At 35.2% G+C, this 22392-nt stretch overlaps 3 protein-coding genes across 4 annotated transcripts; 2 read left to right on the top strand and 1 right to left on the bottom strand.

Moving 5' to 3' along the window:
* Positions 1–860: 860 nt before the first annotated feature.
* Positions 861–8490, top strand: LOC148182178 (uncharacterized). The gene is made up of 2 exons (XM_088035547.1): positions 861–1320; positions 6235–8490. Exon 2 carries the CDS (start codon positions 6235–6237, stop codon positions 8140–8142), a length of 1908 nt encoding a protein of 635 aa, XP_087891673.1. The 5' UTR covers positions 861–1320; the 3' UTR covers positions 8143–8490.
* An 8757-nt stretch (positions 8491–17247) lies between these two features.
* LOC148182177 (uncharacterized) lies at positions 17248–18865 on the top strand. Its single transcript, XM_088035534.1, has one exon. The coding sequence runs from the start codon at positions 17483–17485 to the stop codon at positions 18863–18865; it is 1383 nt and encodes a 460-aa protein (XP_087891660.1). The 5' UTR covers positions 17248–17482.
* Positions 18866–21650: 2785 nt separating this feature from the next.
* Positions 21651–22310, bottom strand: Lsm10 (U7 small nuclear RNA associated Lsm10). 2 transcript variants are annotated; one of them, XM_088046490.1, is made up of 2 exons: positions 22221–22310; positions 21651–22131 (listed from the first exon to the last, which is right to left on the bottom strand). In XM_088046490.1, exon 2 carries the CDS (start codon positions 22116–22118, stop codon positions 21693–21695), a length of 426 nt encoding a protein of 141 aa, XP_087902616.1. In that variant the 5' UTR covers positions 22119–22131; positions 22221–22310; the 3' UTR covers positions 21651–21692. The 2 variants fall into 2 exon arrangements, with proteins under 2 accessions (XP_087902616.1, XP_087902608.1); XM_088046482.1 differs by having other exon boundaries at positions 22183–22269.
* Positions 22311–22392: the final 82 nt, after the last annotated feature.

Raw genomic sequence — 22392 nt, 5'->3', positions numbered from 1 at the left:
CACCTCCACCAAGGATGACACACCGCAATGTCATCATCGTTATCTAAACCTGAGATCGAAAGCATTAACTATCTATGACTAAGATGATGCGTTCTGAAGTGCCAGATATTTTAATTAACACGTAAATTGGCTGTTTGCATGTGAGCGGGGGCTTCAATTCGATGATGGAGAAGCGACGTCTGCTGTAAGTCGCCTTAGCTTACCCTCGAATTGCGTACTATACTTTTTCTACGATATAATCAGTGCAACCTACAAATAGATAACGAAAATAGAATGGCGCGTTTTTATGGATAAATTACCTTCAAGAACCAAACACTTTTCGTCGGGAGATTCTTCAATAAAACGTTTAATAATGACGAAGGTTTTAATATCACGTCTAAAGTTCCAAAATAGGCAAAAATAAACTTTTCCAAAAACGAAGTTATGTTTTTTTTTCTTCTCGAATTCATGAATTTTTCACAATTATATTCACACTTTTGGTTCGACTTTGACGGGGGTAAAGTACTAATTACCATATTGGGGCTTTGACTATGTCTCAGGAGGAGCAACTGTAAATTCTTCTTCTGTGTCTGAAATTGTATTAAACTGCGCCACAAACTGCACAGCACGAGCTATCGTTGACACTTGTCATATCCATCATAACTATATCAGCTGATGCCAACCCACAAACATAACAAAAACAAATTAACCAAAAATTGAATTTTTAATTCAATAATGGAACGAATTTAAAACGATTTTTCCTCCAGAACAAAGGAACAATTTTAGAAAAGAGCAGGATTCGAAAGGGATAAGTTAGATACCTGTCATGGATAGATGTCAATTTTGATGAATACATGGTGCCACAGTTTTTGAGTGTTATGATCCCACCGATGATTCATGGACCCATCACTGATCATTATGGCTAATTATGTATGCTTTGCATGACGAAGGTCCATGGGTCTAAGTGATAACAGAACCTATATAATTGTACCCCCAACAGTATTCAAAATCATTCAGTATTCAGCATTCCATATTCCATATTCAGTAATCAGTAGTTAGTAGTTAGTCGATCACGAAGTTAGTCTGTAGAATTAAAGAATATATATATATACCATCTAAAGTTTGTGTCAATCCTCTTCAAAATTCGACCGGCCCAAAAAGGAGATAAAAAGAACCATCACAAACTGGCGCAGTCGTTAAGGATTTCCAACCGGGAGCAGAAAAACTTGTGAAAAAGGGAAGATACGGTCAACTTTGTTGAAAATCCGCAACCTGATTTCAAGTCTACTGGTCGAAAACGAAAAGGAAGAAACAAACTTCTAGATCCGAGTCATCTTCACGGTAAGTGGAATTATTCTTTTGACCACGAATTTCTAACTTATCTATACGATGGTCGATACACGATCCAACCAAAACCAAAACCAAAATCAAAATCAAAACCAAAATCAAAATCAAAATCAAAATCAAAATCCAAATGAAAGTTCTGTCCAAACTTTCAATCTATCTGATATAAGAGCAATCATTTCTGACGACTTTGATGGAAATCGAGAAAAACTCTATGATTTTGTTCAAGATTGTACACAAGCTTGGTCATTATGCAATGATCAACAGAAGCAATTACTACTTCCTTACATTGAATCGAAACTAAAAGGTTCAGCTCGTGCTCAAACAAGAAACAGACGATTCAAAGACTTGCAAGAATTAAATCTCTATTTACTTCAATTATTCGGTGATCGTCGCGATTTATCACAAATTTTAGAAGAACTAAATTTAATTAAACAAAATAAAAATGAGTCAGTTCAAAATTATTTTAATCGTATTGAAAATCTACAAACTATCGCCCTAAACACATCAGCTTTACAGGATGCAATCCAAAATCCAGGTAGAACAGCTATGATAATGGAAATTGCACTTCAACGATTTATTTTACATTCAAATGATGCTATTTCGAATTGTTTACGTAGATCAAAACCGCAAACACTAAATGATGCGTTACGCGAAGCATTATCAGAAGAAAAATATCTCTTAGCCCGAAATCCACATTGCAACGGTAACACTTCTACATTATTTTGTTCCTACTGTAAGAAAAAAGGTCATAAAACTCAAGAATGTCGAAACCCTTCTCGTGATCAATCTAAGTTCCATTATTCAAACTCACAAAGACAAACTAACTCTAATTCTAACTCTAATTCTCATAGTACGACTAACTCTAATCGCCAAAATCAAAATACAAATCAAAACTCAAAATTCTGCAACTATTGCAAACATAAAGGACATATGATTTCAGAATGTCGAAAACGACAATATAATAATAACAAAAATCAATCAAGTTCACACAATTTACCTTCCACATCATCCTCATCAAATTCGGTAAATTTAAACGCCAAAATGTCCGCAATCAGTGTCGCGTTGTTGGACATCCCACATTACTAAAAAGCGATACGCATTCAAGAAATCATAATTTCAAAAAATCAAATCAAATTCATATGCAGAATATCGACAAAGAATTTTTAAATAAACAATCCTCTTATCATATTGATTTATCCAAGTCAAATCTTACATTTGTAAATCTTCCTCATTTCAACAATCAAAAACAAATAATCAATTTCAAATTTCTTGTTGACACTGGTGCAAATGTCTCTCTGATAAAAACCGATAAGTTGAAGACAACATCATTAAATTATAATCCTAACGATACCACCATGATAACTGGTATTGACTCTAATAATGCAATTTTAACTGCAGGCAGTGTTTCCTTAGAACCTCATTTCGAGAATCACGATTTAAAGATCAAATTCCAAATTGTCCAAGGTGATAACGCTATTCCTTACGATGGTATTATCGGTAACGATTTCCTAACCGAACAAGAAGCAGTAATTGATTTGAGTAATTCTGAATTAAAATTAAAATCTTTGCCATTCCCACTAAAACTGTATCCGCATTGTTCCTATTCGATCAACTCTTCCGTACCAACAATTTTAAAACCGCGTTCTGAAACTGTTATTGAAGTCAATATAGTTAACGAAGGAAATTTAAATGTTGGACTCTCACCGGAAATTAAAGTTCACGATGGTGTTTTTTTGGCAAAAGCTATCCTATTTGTAAACAAAGACAAGAAAGCTTTAACAACAATAGTTAACACTACAGACAAATTTGTAAAAATAAATCATATAAATTTACTTCTGGAAGAATTCAGTGAGGACCGCAGTAACATTTTTCTTAACACATCCGAGTCAAATATCACGAATCAAAAACAATACATTAAAACAAGATTGGAAACTCTTGATGCCAATCTTCGACTTGACCACTTAAACGGCGATGAAAAACAATCTGTAATTAGAATTTGTCGCAACTATAACGATATTTTTCAACTACCAGGAGATCATTTAACGCACACAGATGCAATTCGTCATAAAATCATTACAACAAATTCAGAACCAATCAGTTCAAAAATCTATCGCTTTCCAAAAGTACATCAAGTAGAATTATCTAACCAAATTGATAAAATGCTCGATCAAAAGATTATAGAACCCTCAACTTCACCATTCAACGCACCACTATGGATCGTCCCCAAAAAAGTTGATAGCTCTGGTAAACCAAAGTGGCGCATTGTTGTGGATTATCGCAAATTAAATTCAGTTACAGTCGGTGATTCATTTCCAATTCCTAACATCGAAGAAATTTTGGATCAATTAGGTCATTCATGTTATTTTTCAACTCTTGATTTAGCTAATGGGTTTCATCAGATCAAAATGGATGAAAACGATGCCTATAAGACAGCATTCTCGACACACACTGGACATTATCAATTCACTCGTATGCCATTCGGTTTGAAAAATGCTCCATCAACATTCCAAAGAATGATGAATACAGTTTTAACCGGATTACAAGGCTCACAGTGTTTTGTGTACCTTGATGATATTGTCATTTATGCTTCATCAATTGAACAGCACGAACAAAAACTAAAGGCTATATTCAAGAGACTTCGCGAAAATAATTTAAAGCTTCAACCCGACAAATGCGAGTTCATGAAAAAAGAAATAACATATCTAGGACATATTATATCTGCAGAAGGTGTGAAACCTGACCCTATGAAAATTCAAGCTGTTACTAAATTTCCCATTCCGACCAAAGTTCAAAATGTTAAACAATTTCTGGGCCTAGCAGGTTATTATCGGAAATTTATTAAAAATTTCGCAAAAATTGCTAAACCACTCACAAACCTTTTAAAGAAAAATCATCCATTTGAATGGAAAGAAGAACAACAAAAATCATTCGATCAATTGAAACAAATACTAACAACAGAACCCATACTTCAGTATCCAGACTTTGAGAAAACTTTCATCGTAACAACCGATAGTTCAAATTTTGCAATTGGTGCTATTTTATCTCAAGGCGAAATAGGCAAAGACTTAGCTATCTCTTATGCTTCACGCACATTGAATCAATCAGAAATCAACTATTCAACAACTGAAAAAGAACTTCTCGCTATTTTATTTGCTGTCAAGCGATATCGTCCGTACTTATATGGTCAAAAATTCAGAATAATCACAGACCACCGTCCTCTCCAATGGTTATTCAATTGTTCAGATCAATCATCTAGACTTTTAAGATGGAGATTAAAACTCAGTGAATTTGATTATGAAATTGTGTACAAGCCTGGTCGTCTAAACGCAAATGCTGACGCACTGTCACGAAATCCAGTTTTACCCATAACCACTGACGACAGACAGTATTCGAAATTTCTCGAATATCACTACAAAAACGACAAAACAATTGAATTTTCCTCAATAAAAGAAAATATCTTTAACGTAAGTCCTAATGTCTTATTTATAGCCAAAGATCTACATCCAGACAACAAAAATTACGAAACTCTAAATGAAAAATACGATCTAAATGTATTGAATGCAGATAATATTAATCTTCACGATGTTATTGTTTTACAAAACAACAGTTCTAAAACTTACATATTAATCACACATTTAAATCATTTTGATCAACCCACCTACCAAGACATTTACTATTCTCTTATCAACCTCTACGATAAAGCTAATTTAGAAAAGGAAAGGCAACTCTTCATCAAAGATCCTTCCTACTACAATACAAAAATTAAAATGACAAACTTTAACAGCATGCTCTCGTTCATCTTTAGCGATGTAGTCAAAATTACGATAATTCAATCCGAAAAACTAACGCCAACATCTGAAAACGAGAAAATCAAAATTTTAACCGAAAACCACTCAACTTCAATTTCAGGACATACCGGGTTTAGCAAAACTTACAAACGAATAAAAGAACACTACAAGTGGAACGGTATGAAACACGACATCAAAAAATTCATAAAAAATTGCAGAAATTGCCAGATAAACAAAATTAATAGACATCCCACTAAAGCCCCAATGCAAATTACTACGACTTCATCCAGACCATTCGAAAAGCTATTTCTGGATATAGTAGGACCTTTACCAATAACGGAAAACGGAAATAAATTTATTCTCACCTTACAAGATGATTTAACAAAATTTTCTTATGCATACCCATTACCGAACCATGAATCTAAAACAATCGCGGATAAATTTTGTGAATTTATACTAATATTTGGAACACCCGAGAGTATAGTAACCGACAATGGAACCGAATTCACATCAAATTTAATTAAAGAGATCAATAAACTTTTCAAAATAAAACATATTACGACAAGTCCTTACCATCCTCAAAGTAACGGTGCCTTAGAAAGATCACACGCTACTCTTAAAGACTACCTCAAACATTTCGTCAACAAAGAACAGAATAACTGGGATCAATTCATACAAACAGCTATGTTTTCATACAATTGTCAAATTCATTCAACTACACATTTTTCTCCTTACGAATTGTTATTCGGACACAAACCACTACTACCAAATTCAATCACCCGTACACCAGAATTTCGTTACACATATGAAGACTACCATAAACAATTACAACTGAGACTCAACAAATCATTCGAGACCGCTAAATTAAATGCAAATCACTCTAAAGAAACATCTAAAATCCGTTATGACAAAAGAACAAACGACTATAAATTCAAAATCGGTAACTATGCTTACTTAAAAAGCAAATCAACAACTCCAGGAACTTCTCAAAAACTCTCACCACATTATAAAGGACCATTTAAAATAATCAGAGTAAACGCTAACGAAACCGTAGTCCTAAAAATCAAAAATAGAGAACAAACGTACCACAAAAATTTATTAAAACCAACCATTGTTTCAGATGATACGAATCCAAATAATACTACTCCTTGCACTCGCAAAGACATCACCGTCTCTTCCGACGAATAACTTCGAAATAACGCCGATAGAACAAAAGTCAGGACTTTTTTATCAAGATTTAGGCCAAATTCGCATAAGCAACGACCATTTCACTCTTCTCACTTTCAAAAACATTTCGTTTCTCTCTAACAAACTCGCTTATATCCATTTAATTTTTAACAACTCTCAAAATCTATGCGAAACAATCACATCGATCAAATTCCCTTCAGCTTACTGTGTTAACTCAATTCGAATTATGAAAAATCAAATCAAACATTTGCTAGAAAAATCAGATACAATCAGACATCTAGTCGGACACACTCTAACGAATAAATTTAATAGACAACGCCGTGGATTAATTAACGGAGCATCAACAGTTTTAAAATTTCTTTTTGGTACCCCCGATGCAACGGATGCTCAAAGATATGATAATGCTATAAAGTCACTAGCAAACAACGAAAAACAAACAGCGATTCTCATGCAACAACAAATTCGAATCATGTCTTCCACAATCGACAATTATAATAAATCAGTTACTACCCTCAAAGCAAACGAAGAAAACATTAATAATAATTTTAGAAAATTTCAACAATTTTCAAATAATGTCTTAGATCGAGTTACTCAGTTAGAACAACTAGACTCTATCACAAAACATTTCGATCTCTTAAACGAAATCATAGTAGAACTTAGTAATGAGTACGATTCCCTCATAACGTCAATAATGTTTGCTAAACTAAACATCATATACCCAAAGGTAATCAATCCTCAAGACCTATGGTCAGAACTTTCAACTATAAAAATTAGTACAGATTTTATTTTTCCAGTCACTTTGAATGACTATAGTGATATCTACAAACTATATTCACTGTGTAAACTTAATGCAATTTATAACAACGAATTATTAATCTTTTCTCTCAAAATTCCATTAGTTGATCATAAAAATTATAATCTTTTTAAAGTCATCCCTCTACCTATTCAACATTACAACTCTAACATATATTCCTTTATAACGCCTTCCTATCCTTACTTGACTATCAGCATAGATAAAGACGAATTCGCTGGATTGAAAGATCTTTCCAACTGCCAACCACTGGAAGAAAGGATAACACTATGTTCTGATGTTATGACATACGCCACTACCTCAAATCCAAGTTGTGAAGTTACACCTAAAGTAGAACATTCGAATGAAGTACCAACAAATTGTCATCTCAACGTAATTAAAGCACAGTTCGAAGTTTATCACAAAATTGGACCCAACGAATGGTTGTACATTGTTTCGAAGCCAACGAGCCTCACCATCAATTGCAAATTCGATAAACAGGACTCTACGGACAAAACCATAGAAAACGTCGGAATCATTCGATTAAGCACAGGTTGTGTGGGTCGCACTATGTCTTCATCCCTTAAACCAAGTTATAACCAAACCGTCATCGTTCATCACTACATCCCTAATTTCGACATAACGAGAAATGTCAAATACCCAGGGAAAATCAAGGAGTTAAGCAGGATGGAAACCAAACCCGTGATGTTCCGAACCGTCGATTTAGACCAACTCCATGATGCCAAACATCAACTCCAGATGTTTTCAGATGTACTACAGGACCAAATCAACAAACCTATCCTAGGAACTTACGTCGACCACTCCGTGATAATATTTTCGTCGCTCATTTTCGTAATCTTTGGTGCCATGATCACTTTCATCTACAGAAACAAATTGGTGCCGAAGTGTTCAAAACGCAAAAGTGAAGTGTCAAGTTTGCAGAATACCCAAACTGTGCAGCAGACTGTTCCACAAAGTGAATTTTTGATTGAAATACCTCAACAAACTAGTAACGAAACTCATAATGTAAATTTCAGAAGCATTTATTAAGTAGTTCTCCCCTTTTTATATCTCCATGTTATCTTTATTGTTTTTTTTACCTTTTTATATATTTGTATTCACACATATATCAAAAAACTTAGGAGGGAGGAGTGTTATGATCCCACCGATGATTCATGGACCCATCACTGATCATTATGGCTAATTATGTATGCTTTGCATGACGAAGGTCCATGGGTCTAAGTGATAACAGAACCTATATAATTGTACCCCCAACAGTATTCAAAATCATTCAGTATTCAGCATTCCATATTCCATATTCAGTAATCAGTAGTTAGTAGTTAGTCGATCACGAAGTTAGTCTGTAGAATTAAAGAATATATATATATACCATCTAAAGTTTGTGTCAATCCTCTTCAAAATTCGACCGGCCCAAAAAGGAGATAAAAAGAACCATCACATGAGTAAAAAAACAGCGTTGCTCTGCTGGACGACCATCACACAGCCGCATTTTAAATTTGACGCTTTAATTTAACATGCGTCAAATGCGTAATAAACAATTTATATAGATTAGAAGAAATAGAAAAAAAGTATTAATCTTATTTTTTAACTGGAACAGAACAATAAACTCCGCAATGTGTTTACCTGCTGATAAAATTCTTGCGACACTTGTATTTTTGTCACTTTTTGATCGTTCTAATTACTTCGAACTATAATATAATTCTGTTCCACTTTATCCGCGCGCGAAGCGTAAAAATCCTTCTTATTAGGTTGGAAAATTCTAGCCTGACACCAATAATAAATCTTAACCCACTTTGACACAGATTTCGCGATTTTTGAAAAATGACCATTATTATAATAATATTAAATGTCTTGTGGTAAATTGCGTCAATAAGAATCAAAGTGAAAGCAACTCAGTCGATATCAGGAGACCCAGAAGACATTGATTGATCGACTAATCACATAATTGGATACTTATTGTTTTTATTGAAATTTCTAAGAAAAACTAAAACAATCGAACAAGGTTCACGTGGCCTAGTTTGTTCAGATGGGTGACCCCTTCAAGGGCAAGCATCAACTTGTAAAACGCATCATTAAGTTTTTTCGTCTTGAAGAGCAAACACTCACTTTGGATGCGGTCATTACTTTTTAAGTTGAAAAAACGGATCTACGAGCAGCAAGGAGAAAATTTATTCTTCGTGTTCCAGGAATACAGAAAGCGATTGTTAATTGGCTTTACGGTGAGGTGGGCTTTCAATTAAAATAATTAGACGGAAGGGGAATACCCGAAATCGTCTAATATTCTAATAATAAATTAATTAAACGTAAATTTAACGTGTTGCGCAAATGAAATAGTACACATGTTAAAAGTACGAGAGAAAAAGTGTAATGATAAATATGAAACGAATCAAACGAAGTGGATAATCTTGACCCTATTTCTGGCAAAAATTTAATTGGGATGCGGTTCAATATTACTCTGCTAAACCTGTACAATTCTCTGCAAACACTTGAAAGGTTATTTGTCGTAGCTTCATAACCACAAAATCTCCAAATTTCAAAATTCTGGAAATTAGTTCGCTCGTTTTAAGGTTAGTGGGAAAACAGAACAGTAGTTCTAATGACCACATTTAATTTTCATCTTCATTTGAATAAAAATACAAATAGCAATCCATGGTGGTTGCTATGACGTTTTTCAAACAATTCCATTGTTTCGTGAGAATGAATAGTTCTCGCGAAGCATCAGTGGACGAAATTAATCAAAAAAATGATTTTAGTTCCTTGAAAATTTGAAGAAAAGGCCAATCTGCAGTATAAAAAGGTTAGTTTAGGCATAAAGCGACGTTACGCAGTGGCAGATCTTCTTTTCGCGGTCACACAACTTCGAAATTTCGAGCGGGAAATTTGAAATTTTTCATTTTTTAATTCGATTTTCTACTAATGACGTAAAAACATGCAATATGAATTCTCTAGAACGCAATCTGCCATTAACCAAATTAAATTTGAAGGTCCAGCAGAGCAGAGAAAAAAAATAAAATTCCCATCGCCCCTTTTAAGGTTTGGATTGTCCTTTCGTTTTAATAATAAACTACGAAGCTGTCACGACAAGTTTAGATAAATTGTAATATTGAGAAGAATGTTGACACTTAGAATTTTATTTTTCACGACTTTTGCGCTTAAATTCCGCGCAAATTTTCCATTTGTTCACTCCCAAAGTATTTTCATTCAGTTTAATAAATTTCCATATCAATGCTTTAAAATAACAACAGTGTGAATATCCCCATGACTAATCCCCGATAAACGAAACGAAAACTTTTGATTAATAGCCCAACACATGTGCAGCACTTTTTTCTTTAATTAAATCGGAAATGAAGCTGATGGCCTCCGGAAATCGAACAAGGTTGCCAATTTATTAACATTAAAATAGAGTGACCGTCACAAGTACTGTAATAGTTGGTAGTACATGGATCATATAACAAAAACCTTCGAGATTTTTCTCCTCAGAAAAGAGCTAGAAAAAATTATAGTCATTTGTATTAATAATTTTTGTTCTACATTGACATTATATTTTTCTGTACTTACAAATATTAGAATCGTAAGTCGTAAATCACGGGTATTAATTACTGTGGTATTGAGAATGTGATGTGATCTGTGATTTTTTTTGCAAGGTCTTTGATAATGTTGCGAATAATCTATTTATACAGACATTATATAACACATGCGGTTTTATTGGGTCAAGTGCGACCAGGTTTTATTGATGTCTTTGTATTATTCATTGAAGTTTTCCTAAATACCGGCGAGACCATATTAGGGTGAAGACTGCCTGAGGTTGGATATTTTGCAAGGTAAATCTAAACGATTACGTTTTTTGTTTTAGTTAAATCCACGTGCTATCATCCAATCTTAACAATAAATTGGGTGTTATTAAGGCTATTATTATCACACAACTATGAATCAGCGAGCGCTGAAATAATAGTAGAAAACACAATAATTATTGTTGCGACATTTTACTACCTCATTTGTCTTTTCTTATTTTTTCGCAGTTTTAATGCGATTTGGGTAGCTGAGGAAATTGACCATGAATCTGCAAGCCCTTCGGTTTTACATGGATTGTTGTTAGACGGTTAATTATTTCTCAGCAAATGATAGACAAGCTTTAGCGGGTTTTACGATGTTCAAACCCTTTGATTTGCTCGTTTAAAAATTGGTGGATGCACCAGGTTTACTTATTACAATTTACCTAAAAAAATCTAAAATTTATGAACTCGATAGGATTCAATAAGTCGATAATGAAATGTGACCCTTTTCTTATTAGTATCTTATCTTATACAATAGTTGCGATTAATTTCATCTGTGATCCATTATTTGTCGCATTATAACTATTTATAGAACCAAATTAATGTGCAGAATTTTGACAGTGTTTCCTTCTAAGCATTACACTCATTACATAATGGCATAAATTATTATCCAAGATCTAAGATCTATAACTTGACATTGTAACATGAACAACGTTTATTTCCTACACAAGATATTGTTTATTCCACTCGACTGGCCACAAGGACTTCCAGGACTTATATTGTTATTTTGGAGGTACGCATATGTAACCTTGTTATCTCGTTGACCCTACTGGGAAGTCAGCTGAAGGAAATAAAAGATCATTGCTATTTAAAATTGGGTCAACTTAGATTTATAGGCGATTAGTCCTAAGATTTTTTTTTATTTTCTGATTTACATCAAAATATGTTCAGTGCAATAAGTCTGTCACGTTTGATGTGTTTATCATCGCTCGTATTTACTCAATTCAGAGTCACAGTGTTTTTTATACGTCAAATGGAAAATTCGGAAAAGTCTTCGTCCAAAATCCGGATGTTTATCGTCCTTCAACTGAGGTCAAGTTCTGTTTCTTGAGTTGTTTTTGTCGTCTAATCCGCGGAGAATCAACGAAATAAAGCGAGTTGAAAGTAAGGCGTAGTGAAAGCATTGGAAAAGTCGTTCTTTTTTTAAACCGACTTGCATATCATTATTATTGTACTTGTCTTCGGGAAGGATATCCGGCGACTACCTTTCATGTAGGCATTATTAAAGGTTAGTTTCTGACCCTCAAATCAATGCCATCAGATTTTATTTAACATATTCCACCATAACCTAAGTCAAGTTACAGCAGGATTTTATTAAGGATTCTTGACAAACAAAATCAAGGAAATTTCCTCCTGAGGAGTGGAATCATGTCCGAGGCTATATCCGGCAACTCGCGTCATTTTATTCTTATTTATTATGAACAATACAATGGTGTCAATGGCGATGATTGAAATTCATGTTGGCGATAGATGGACGTGATTTTTGATACGAACGAAAAAAACACCAATTTATCAAGTTTTAAGAAGAAGATTAACTAGTTCTTGGTACGCATTTATTGGCGACAAACAAGTTGTAAAAAACAACAACAACTTTACGTTAGTCGAAATTTATTAATTTCTCTGAAAGTGTTTCTAAACCATTTAAAATAGCGTAAAGTGTAACAAAAGCGCAAGTGAGAGTTTCGCAAAATCACTTAAATACTTAATTATTGTTTTCACATGTACAATACCTACTTTGAATAGCTTAAGGCAGAAATTACCAATAAACTTTTACAATTAGTGTAAGAATAGCTTCTTATTTTACAGGCAATTGCCGTCTTCTCGTGCATAAATAATACATATCGTGCTATACATATATGGGTGAAAATTGCGCACTCTCACCCGATTTCAAAATCTTTAAAAAGACGCAAGAAAAAAGATGAGTAGGCACAGAAATTCTAGAAATTTTAAGAGCAGTTGGATTTTCCTGTTTTATTGACTCGAAAAGTAACTAAATTTCCAGGTTTTGTAATCAGTTCTAGCAATATGTTTTTATGAATTTCCTTTCACTTTTTTGTCTTTATCTCTTGTTTTTTTAGGCATTTAAGTTTACTGCAATGTGGAAAATCTCGCAGATTGTGAGGTAATAATTTTTTCTCATAAAATTACCTATTTCACATTACTAAATCCTTTTCAATAGTGTAAATTCGCTTTTCACACTGTTTAATCACCAGAAACCATAAAAATTGTAATCTGTGTTAGACACGTCTGCAAAGTGAGTCATTTCAATCGCATTATTTGTCGGTATTGATTACTGCTCACTCGATTTTAAATTTTAGAAGTTGCCCTGTACGCTTAGATGAACAAAAATTAATATTCCATTAATTATTTCAGTTCTAGCAATTTGTTTTTGTTATTTTCAGAGCAGATTTGAGATGACAATGAAATTTGGGTGGTGCAAGATTTTTGAAGTTCTAGCAATTTGTTTTTGTTATTTTCATGGCAGATTTGAGATGGCAATGAAATTTGGGTGGTTCAAAAATCTTGCACCACCCAAATTTCATTGTCAAAATTTCAAAACTAACAAAAATACGTGTTTATAAATGTTTCTAGCATCAAGGGTGGCTATGAAATGTCAAAGAAATGTGCCGCTCATTACAAATGTGGGTTTCGATTTGTCAACTGACATTTGCAGTTAACCTCAAACATGGAGCAAAGTAAGTTGTGAGAAATAAACTGTTCCAGTTGTGGTTTAAAACCTGAAAATCGAAAACTTGGACACAAAACCGTAACTAAAACGTCATGAAGTAACATTATGAATAATTTTCAAGATAGTTATATTCACCATGAAAATAAAGCGGCAAAATAGTGTACGACAGGAATTCCAAAGCCACGCTTGATGCTAGAAACATTTATAAACACCTTGTACAAATTTTAATAACAAAAAGTTGAAAAATTTAGTTTGATCTTTTCTAAAATTTCTATTTTTGGTTCTAAAATTTTGCACTTTGGCACAGTTAATAAACACTTTAGAAGTAATAACCTCAGCAAATTTCATTGTCATAACTTTAAAACTAACAAAAATACGAGTTTTAATAGAAAAAAATTGAAAATATTTGGTCCGTCCTATAATAAAATTATAATGAACACTTTAGGAGTAGTAACCTCCCCAAATTTCATTGTCAACTTTAAAACTAACAAAAATACAAATTTTAATAAAAAAAAGTTGAAAATATTTGGTTTTTGATGTACATAATCGCTTCAGGGAAGTTTACGCCTAGAATTTTTTGTTAAATTTAAAACCAAAAAACATACTGGCTTTTCTAATAACAAAAATGGAGAGAGTGCAAGACTTTTGAACGTTAGTGTATCTAGCAACTTCCAAAAAATTGACAGTTGCTTCTGGCGCCATGTATTAATAAAAATTGACATGTAGCTATTACAGGTATCTAACTTACCCCTGCTTATCCTGTTTTTTTCTAAAATTATTAAGTCGATAAATTCTCTACAGTCAAAATGAGGTATACAATAGTCAATTTGTTCATTTTGACAGTTATTATTATTTATGGTTGGAATTTTGTTAAAGTAGCTGGAAATTTTGAGATGAGAAGGTTGGCATCATTGTCCCCCAGAATTTGACATTTGTCTATTGTGACATGAAAATTGCTGTGCATCAATTAGCTCTTAAAATAAAGATAAGTTGTTTAAATTGAATTACGCATTACATAGACATAACGATCGTCTTTTGTACCCCAAAACTCACAGTAAGACATACAAAAATAATAAAAGTATCTGCTCAAGAAGCACAATTCGCCACATTTTCTTCTTGTTACGCAGTTACGGAATGCAATGTTGTCAGTGCTAGTGAATTTTTGTCCCATTTAAATAAATTATTTGTAGTGCTGCAAATCCATATTTATAAGTCACTATATCGGGTTAACCTGAATTTAGTATTACTTGTAAAGTTCCAATGCAACAGTAATAAATTAATCTGTCTAAGCATTATTTGTCGAGCAATTGTGATAGGGTTTTGTAACTGCCATTGTGATTATTTACGATTTCAACAAAATAAAAAACGACCGTTTATACAAACTTGCCGAATTTTTAATTCAAGGATAATCAATTTGTCTTACGGTGGTTTCAGTTGACCCACTTTATTGGATTAAATATCCGGAAAGTTCATTACCATTATCGACAATTTTATTAAATCGACCTCTAATAATACGAGACGAAATTTCGAGCGAATTTCCCGATTTCTGGCAAATACTGGCTTCTGCAGAAAGCAGAAAATTATGGAGAAAACCCACTCATTGTGCATAAATGTACTTTAAACACAATAATTGAGTCGCTAAAGCTCTTTAATTATTGCGTTTTTTAACGTGCTCCACTTTTTGCGAGTTTTTGCTAATGACAAAATTTGAAATAAGAGAGAGAACGTATTTGAAAGTATTATTCTGGGCATGCTCTAATAGAGAATTTCACATAGTGTGGTCGGGGAAAGTCAAGAACATCGTTCGTTTGACAGGTCAACTAGCTAAAACGAAGACGAAAACGGCTAGAAATTCAGTTTTTACGTGAAAAAACACAGCCGTGCGGAGGAAAACTGGGTCAATTTGAGTGCTAGCAATGTTCTCCTGTCCTTTTGCTATTATTTAATTTATTGGGGTGCTAGAATTGGTTACAAAACGATTCTTTGTCTCGTGACGCCAGCTGCCTTTCTATCCACTTAACAGCAATGATGATAATTGCTCCAATTATTGAAGAATCGTAATTGAAGTGCATCCGAAATATGTCTTTGAATCTCGCAATTAAAATAATGATAATTGAACGCCCGTTTTTTCTTGAAATTATTTTATTGGCGGCCATAAATTAAAGATAACAGTGCGCGATTAGACTATCTTTCCAATTAATATAATAACGTATGTGGTGGGCATTAAATAACACGTTGAAAACCTTTCTTGCTTTTAAATTGTTTTATTAATATTTCATCATGATTACATGCATCTCATTTTTAGATAAAATCAAATGTTAATTCAGGGGAAATTTTATTTGAGAATTTTGCGTAGATCCTTTATCGCTTATAACAATATCCGTGACTGGGCGACATCTTTAACATTTAAAACTGAAAAATATTAATCTCAAGAATATTTATATCCTGGAGTAAAATTAATATTCTCTCCGTTAAGACAAGCATGATTTTCGTCTAGTTGGCTTTGGAATAATTCTTGCTGTGCCGCTCGTACTGTTCTGTTTAAACTAGTTTTGACATTTCGGACTTCTGTCAATAATGTCACTTGTCAAACATCAAAATCGGCAACGGGGAGGCGATTTAAACAACAAATAACAAAATTAGGCAGCTTTGATATTGTTTTTGAAGAGTATTTTGAGCCAACGTTCTAATCATCATCTTCGTAAAGCGTAAAGTAAAGCGGCACTTGAATTAACTAGGCGACTAGATGAAAATCATTACCATTAAAAAATCACGTTGGTAGCAGTCCCTAGCAATTTTGAGTTGGCAGTCGCTACGTTCAATTTCCCCCTAATTTTCTTGAAAGTCTGATTTACACCCAAGAATTTTTGAAAATTTACGCTCCACTTTTTAATCGCAATTTGCCCCGTTTAATCCAATTACACTAGCGCTCGTTAAGTTATTCTCGCAGTATAAACGTTGTTGTAACACCGCAACGAATGAAAAATTGATTTTCTACTTTAATTGTTCAATTCCCGTCGAAATATCCTCCACGTCTCGCTCATTTAAACCAATAATAGACCTAAACTAGAAAGTATTGCGTCATTTTTACATCCTTTGATTCATAGACAACGAATCATTGGAAATTTGGGTAAATCTAGAGTTATATAACGTGTAGTTCGTTCACCCGCTTTATTTAATCGTACCTTTTGATTTATTCAAATGGATTTTTCTACTTGTCACTAAACGAAACGCTTATCTGGAGGCAAATAAAGGGTTTAAGTTGGGACGCTATCAGAAAATCCCTTTATTGCTGTGTAAACAAAAATAAAACTAAATTTGTGATGGCACACGACGAATTAGTGCCTAGTCAAGGATCTTCATGGTGATTCATGGGTCCTTGGCGTTGATTCGAAATGAGTAGTGTCGATTTTGATAAATGAAGCGTCAGAAACAAGATTGGTTTTAAGGAGGCGCATGCACCATTTTTGGCTTTAGACGGTCCTTAGTTTTGGGCCTCCACCACTCCGAAGTAGCGCCGCAACTTGTTACGATAGGTCAGGTTCTCGGCCATGACACGAGAAGAGGTTTCACCTCTCATACAACTGACCCTGCTCGGCAAGGTGGGGCGAAGTCGCCTATAAAGCCAGCATCACAGTGGCGCGACTCTAGTAGTACGCTGAAAGCTAGGTCATCAAACAGGTGTGTTGTGGCAGTAGCAAACCCGATCACCACGTGTGACCTACATTCACACGACATACTAACGCAGTGTACGTTTTCGATGTGAAAGTGCCTTAAAAGAAGAAGACTGACCAATCGAGAGGACTCCAGTGATAAATTGTGATATTAGTTCCCTAAGTGATTAACAATGCCGGCACCAGTCGAAGAAACCATCAACGAGCAAGAGCTCATGGAGAAGAACGAACTGGATGAAGTTGGCAATCTGTCTTTCTCGCCGCCGTCGAAGATGTTGGAGACAAGGGACAGCATCTCGTCGATTGATAGCGATGTCTCGCTGTCGTTCGATCGCAGTCCTGCGACCGAGGAGAATCCTGGTGAAGCGGAAGACGAAGGGGCCCACATGGCCGATCTTTCGGACAGCGCGTCCGACACAGGATCTGCAGGCGGTGGGAAGGATTCGGGGTGTGAAGTCACTCCGGAAGTGACGGAGCCTCCGTTCCAAGCACCGTCTGAAGAGCTTGCGGATAAAATCGTCCAACAAGTCGAGTTCTACTTCTCGGACGCCAACATAACGAAAGACGCGTTCTTGCTCAAACACGTGAAGAGGAACAAGGAAGGGTACGTCAGTTTGAAACTGATTTCTAGCTTCAAAAGGGTCAAACATCTGACTAAAGATTGGAGAGTGGTGGCTCACGCCTTGTCTCGTTCCACGAAACTAGAAATTAACGAAGCTGGTACCAAATTACGGCGACTAGATCCTTTGCCTCAGTACGACGAGACCACCCCTTCGCGCACTGTGGTGGCGGTTTACATGCCCATAGACAAAGCCACCATCGAGAACGTCGCCGAGTTGTTCAAAGTGTGTGGCGAAATCGCTCTGATCCGAATTTTGCGCCCCGGCAACCCCATCCCGGCCGACGTTCGACAGTTCATCAACAAGAACCCTTCGTTGGCGGGAATCGTGTGCGCTTTAGTCGAATTTGTTACTTCCGAATCAGCCAGAAACGCCATCCAGTTGCAGCACACCCTCGGCGAACCGATGAAGGTGTACGAACTCAACAATGTTCCTCATCCGGAGCGTAAGAAGAAAGCCAACAAGAAGTCTAACAACAACAATAAGAACTTTTCCGACACGGATTACATCAGCTCTTGTCCGAGCAGTTCCGAGGCGGAAGATCTCAAAAAAGGAACGCGTTTGCGGAGAGGATCATCCGCTCACTTTCCTTCTAGATACATCGAGCCGGCGGCGTGGCTCCAACGCCGCTTGTCCGCGTCCAGCACTGAGGCTAACTTCATTTACATGCCGCGGCGTTTGAGTTATGGCAGTCGCGATTCGAGCGACTCGAGCTTGTTCCTTCCGCGCAGAATGAGCGCTTGTAGTTTGTCAGGATCTGAGAATAGTTACAACAGGCGGTTGTCTTCCGCTAGTCAATCGTCGGAATGCAGCAATCCAAGATCTAGAAGCAACAGCACGGCTTTCCAGAACGGAGAGAACGTGGTGAGGCTGCCTCGTGGTCCCGATGGCTCCAAAGGTTTCCGACAGAGACCTTTAACGGCCATCGCTCAATAAGAAGGGTAAAATTCATGACAATTGGGACCTTGATGCTGAACTTTTACTTGCCCAACGGCGACGACAGTGGGGATAGTTTTTGTAGTTTTTTTTTCATATGGGAAAAGTTGGTATCTTCTGCGATTTCGGGCCTTGAATCAAAAACCGCGAATGCATTATTCAGAACACGACCCACTTACTTTTAGCTTCGACTTTCACCCAAATGCGGTTTGTATTATAATAACGATTATTATTAGCGAAAAATTTAGAAATTTCTAGTTAATTGGAATTAATTCGTTACGCTTTTTACTTTGCGGAAAAATGTCCACTCTAAAAAGCACGAAACTGTATCATTGGTTCATTTTTTCCTAATTGTAGTTAGCATACTTTTTAATAATTATCACTTACTTTCTACTTGTGCTAATTAAGTTAATTATAGATTTAACGCTTCATTTTCTTATCCTATTGTTTTGTTTTAAAAACATTTCATTTAAGTGTGGCGCCGTTATTAAAGCTCGGAAGATTTTAAACTGTTGGATTTTAGAGTGATTTATGTCGACCTTGTGTACATTTTTATATGAATGAATTGTTTATTATCATGCACTTTAATCGTGTTATGCTACATGTAATCTGTACGGAATTTTCTTCTCTAGAATTAACGTCTAATTTCTAGGTGTGTAAATTTCATTTTGTAAATAAGCGTATTTATTGTTTCCTTATTTATTTCGATTAGCTTACTTATTTTGATCATCAGCGTGTTATTTATTTATTTGTTGTCTATTATGATTTGCAATAAATTTTTGGGAGAACTCTTTATTTCAATATTACTCCTACCAACAGATGTTCCACGGCTGATTTTAATGGATAAATAACTAACTATAATTACTATCAAGGCGCCCATAAAATACTAATGACTGAGTGAAAATCACTTTATAAAAATTCTAGACGTGGTACTGAGCAGATGGTCACTGAATAAAATATCAAATTCTTTACAAGTTTTTCATACCTGGTGCACCAATATGAATAAATCTAACACAATTTTCTTCGCGTTTTCGATCATTTGTCATTTTGTGCAAAAACCGCCAGTTTTTTTTGTTTTTTTTTCAAACAATCTAATGGTTGCCATGGTGACTGAAATCCAAAAGCGCACTATTTTCGAGAAATAATTAATCATACATACAGTCGGCTTAGGTGAAGTATCCACTTTGACAGTTATTTCTTTATTTAAAGTTGGAATTTGACATTTGACATAAAAATTGTTGCGTAATTAATTAGTCCAAGTGAAATTCCCATCAGATGCGACTCATCTGATATGTAAATTGCAACGCCTAGTCCGAAAAAACTGTTTTAAGTGCTTGTAAAAGGGTTCCGTAAAAACCGATTTCGTCCCATTTTTTAAGTCTAAACTACAATCACTTTCTTATAAAAAACACTTTCTCCATATTATCTTAAGTTGACCATTCAATTTAATGGGTTAAAAAATTGGTTATATGTAAAAAGAGAATAATTAGCTAATAATAATCGAGTCCTCTAACAAAGTTGCACTTGGTGAAAACCCCCTTTTTTGCTGCTTCTGGTAAAAACGCGCCACTGAAACCTTCACAATTTCCTTTCAAGCCTCTCTCATTTCATCGTCTTTCTCTTTGTTTTACTTGAGCACCTTTCATTGCAGCTCCAACTCACTTTCAGGTAAATATCAAAAGGTAGATCAAAAAATAACAATATAGCGATAAAGTGGGAACTTGTGAAAATTTAATGCGTTTAAGTAGGTTTTCTAGTAGAAAAACAGCTATTGTAAGCTACCTATACATGTACACGTTCGTTTTCCATTGAATTCCGAGATTGTTACTTGTCCTCCTTTCTCGCCTGCTAATTTAATTGCAATCACGGTCAAGTGTTAATTTAATTTTGAAAAATTCAGCGGGCGACTTTATCTGATTGAGGTGATTAATCGCGACCAGTGCTATTTTTACACTTGGTGATAACGGAAATTTATGTTTTCGACATAAATAGTAAATATTAATCCCGATAATCCTTCATTTTGATAAAACTAGAATAATAAAACCGACCCACTTTACAGACTGAACAAAAAACGAAATCTGTTCTTCTCGGATCGTTTTAAGCGAAAATATGCTTTTTCTAATAAAAGCGATTCCTTGTTCGTCGATGTGAAGAGTGTGAGTGTTTTTCTCGTCGAATACTAATTATAGAATAAAATTGGCCATCGACTTTCACCATTGGCACTGGCCATACTAGGAACACGTAGCGAGGGGCCATCGGTGCGTGGCAAACATTCTTTATAATCTCCTCCGACTTTCATCAATTTCATCATTTACTACACCACGCCACAGTCAAGTTCAACGATTTGCGCTTGACATTGCAGAATCACTGGCTTGGAAAAAGAGAAACGGACAAGTTCATTCTGCATTCACGAGTTTTATTGTACTGTTTTCGTGTAATTAGATTTTATGTGTGGGTTCTTCTAATTATTTTTCTGAGATTGCGGTGAATAGAACTGAATTGAATTGAAAAAAAGGAGGCGATAAGTAGTGGTAATACCAGACGTGTCTAATGTAATAATAGCCGAAAATCGTCGCTACCGTGAAATGCTCTAGATTGTTCAGCATCCGACCGTAACAGAGGCCAGAAAATGTAACAAGTACTGTTAGATCGGTTAGGAATGTTATTGTACGTTCGCAAGTTGAAGAATTGTTGCATTGTAATCTTCAGTTAGGTTTTACCACTGCAAAAAGGCAACTGAAAGGTGGGTATTCAAAATTTTAGCCTCTGTAAGGTATGCAACACATTATACAAACCAAATTTATTTACACATCATAAAAAAACAACTTTACTTGTATCCTGAAGGGCCTGGTTGCGCCCCATAGGCTCTTTGCACAGTGTCAGCATTGTACCGTTTCGCCATCATGGTCCTAAAGCTGTCTTTCTTTGGTTGCACAACTTTGGAGCATTTCATCTGACTCAGTTGATTCTTCATGAGGTCAGTCATTGATAATCCCTCAGGAATATGAACGTAGCGAATGTTTCTAGCACTGACATAGAAATGTTTAAAATTATGGACAATTCCTCGAGGATCGTAAAAAGCAGCCGACTCGATTTCCACGTTCATGTGACCGTCGACGTGCTTGATGAGACCAACGACGCTGCTTTCGTTTCTTAGGTCGATTATTGTACGGCGGTTTTCGAGGGATTTTACAAGAACTGTTAGGTAGTTGTGCAGGTGGTAGCGCTCTTTTTTAGTGCCAAGGGCTTGCATTTTGTAGAGCCAACTAAAAAGAAAATGGTTACTTCAATTAATAAGAAATAAACCAAAAAAATACCTGTTTTTATTAAAATAATAACAAGAAACGAAACTAACCTCAAAAAACAAATGCGATATTAGTAGGTCAAAAGTAACTAGAAAGTAGTTCGGATGGAGCTATGGACTGATTAAAAATAAACGTGGAGGGACAAAATAATGCAAAAATTGTGCCCAGTCAGAGTTCATTATTATACCAACGAATCGATCTCGTCAATTTTTATTTCCTTAC

Source organism: Gnatocerus cornutus, chromosome 1 (genome assembly GCF_029298725.1).
Source record: "Gnatocerus cornutus isolate USDA-ARS CGAHR chromosome 1, icGnaCorn1.1, whole genome shotgun sequence".
In the NCBI taxonomy this organism is placed as follows: Eukaryota; Metazoa; Arthropoda; class Insecta; order Coleoptera; family Tenebrionidae; genus Gnatocerus; species Gnatocerus cornutus.
This window is presented reverse-complemented; position numbering and strand designations above follow the sequence as displayed.

Bases quoted from the DNA above. Each gene is read 5' to 3' on its own strand.
- LOC148182178 (XM_088035547.1), top strand. From the start codon at position 6,235: ATGATACGAATCCAAATAATACTACTCCTTGCACTCGCAAAGACATCA.
- LOC148182177 (XM_088035534.1), top strand. From the start codon at position 17,483: ATGCCGGCACCAGTCGAAGAAACCATCAACGAGCAAGAGCTCATGGAG.
- Lsm10 (XM_088046490.1), bottom strand. From the start codon at position 22,118: ATGCAAGCCCTTGGCACTAAAAAAGAGCGCTACCACCTGCACAACTAC.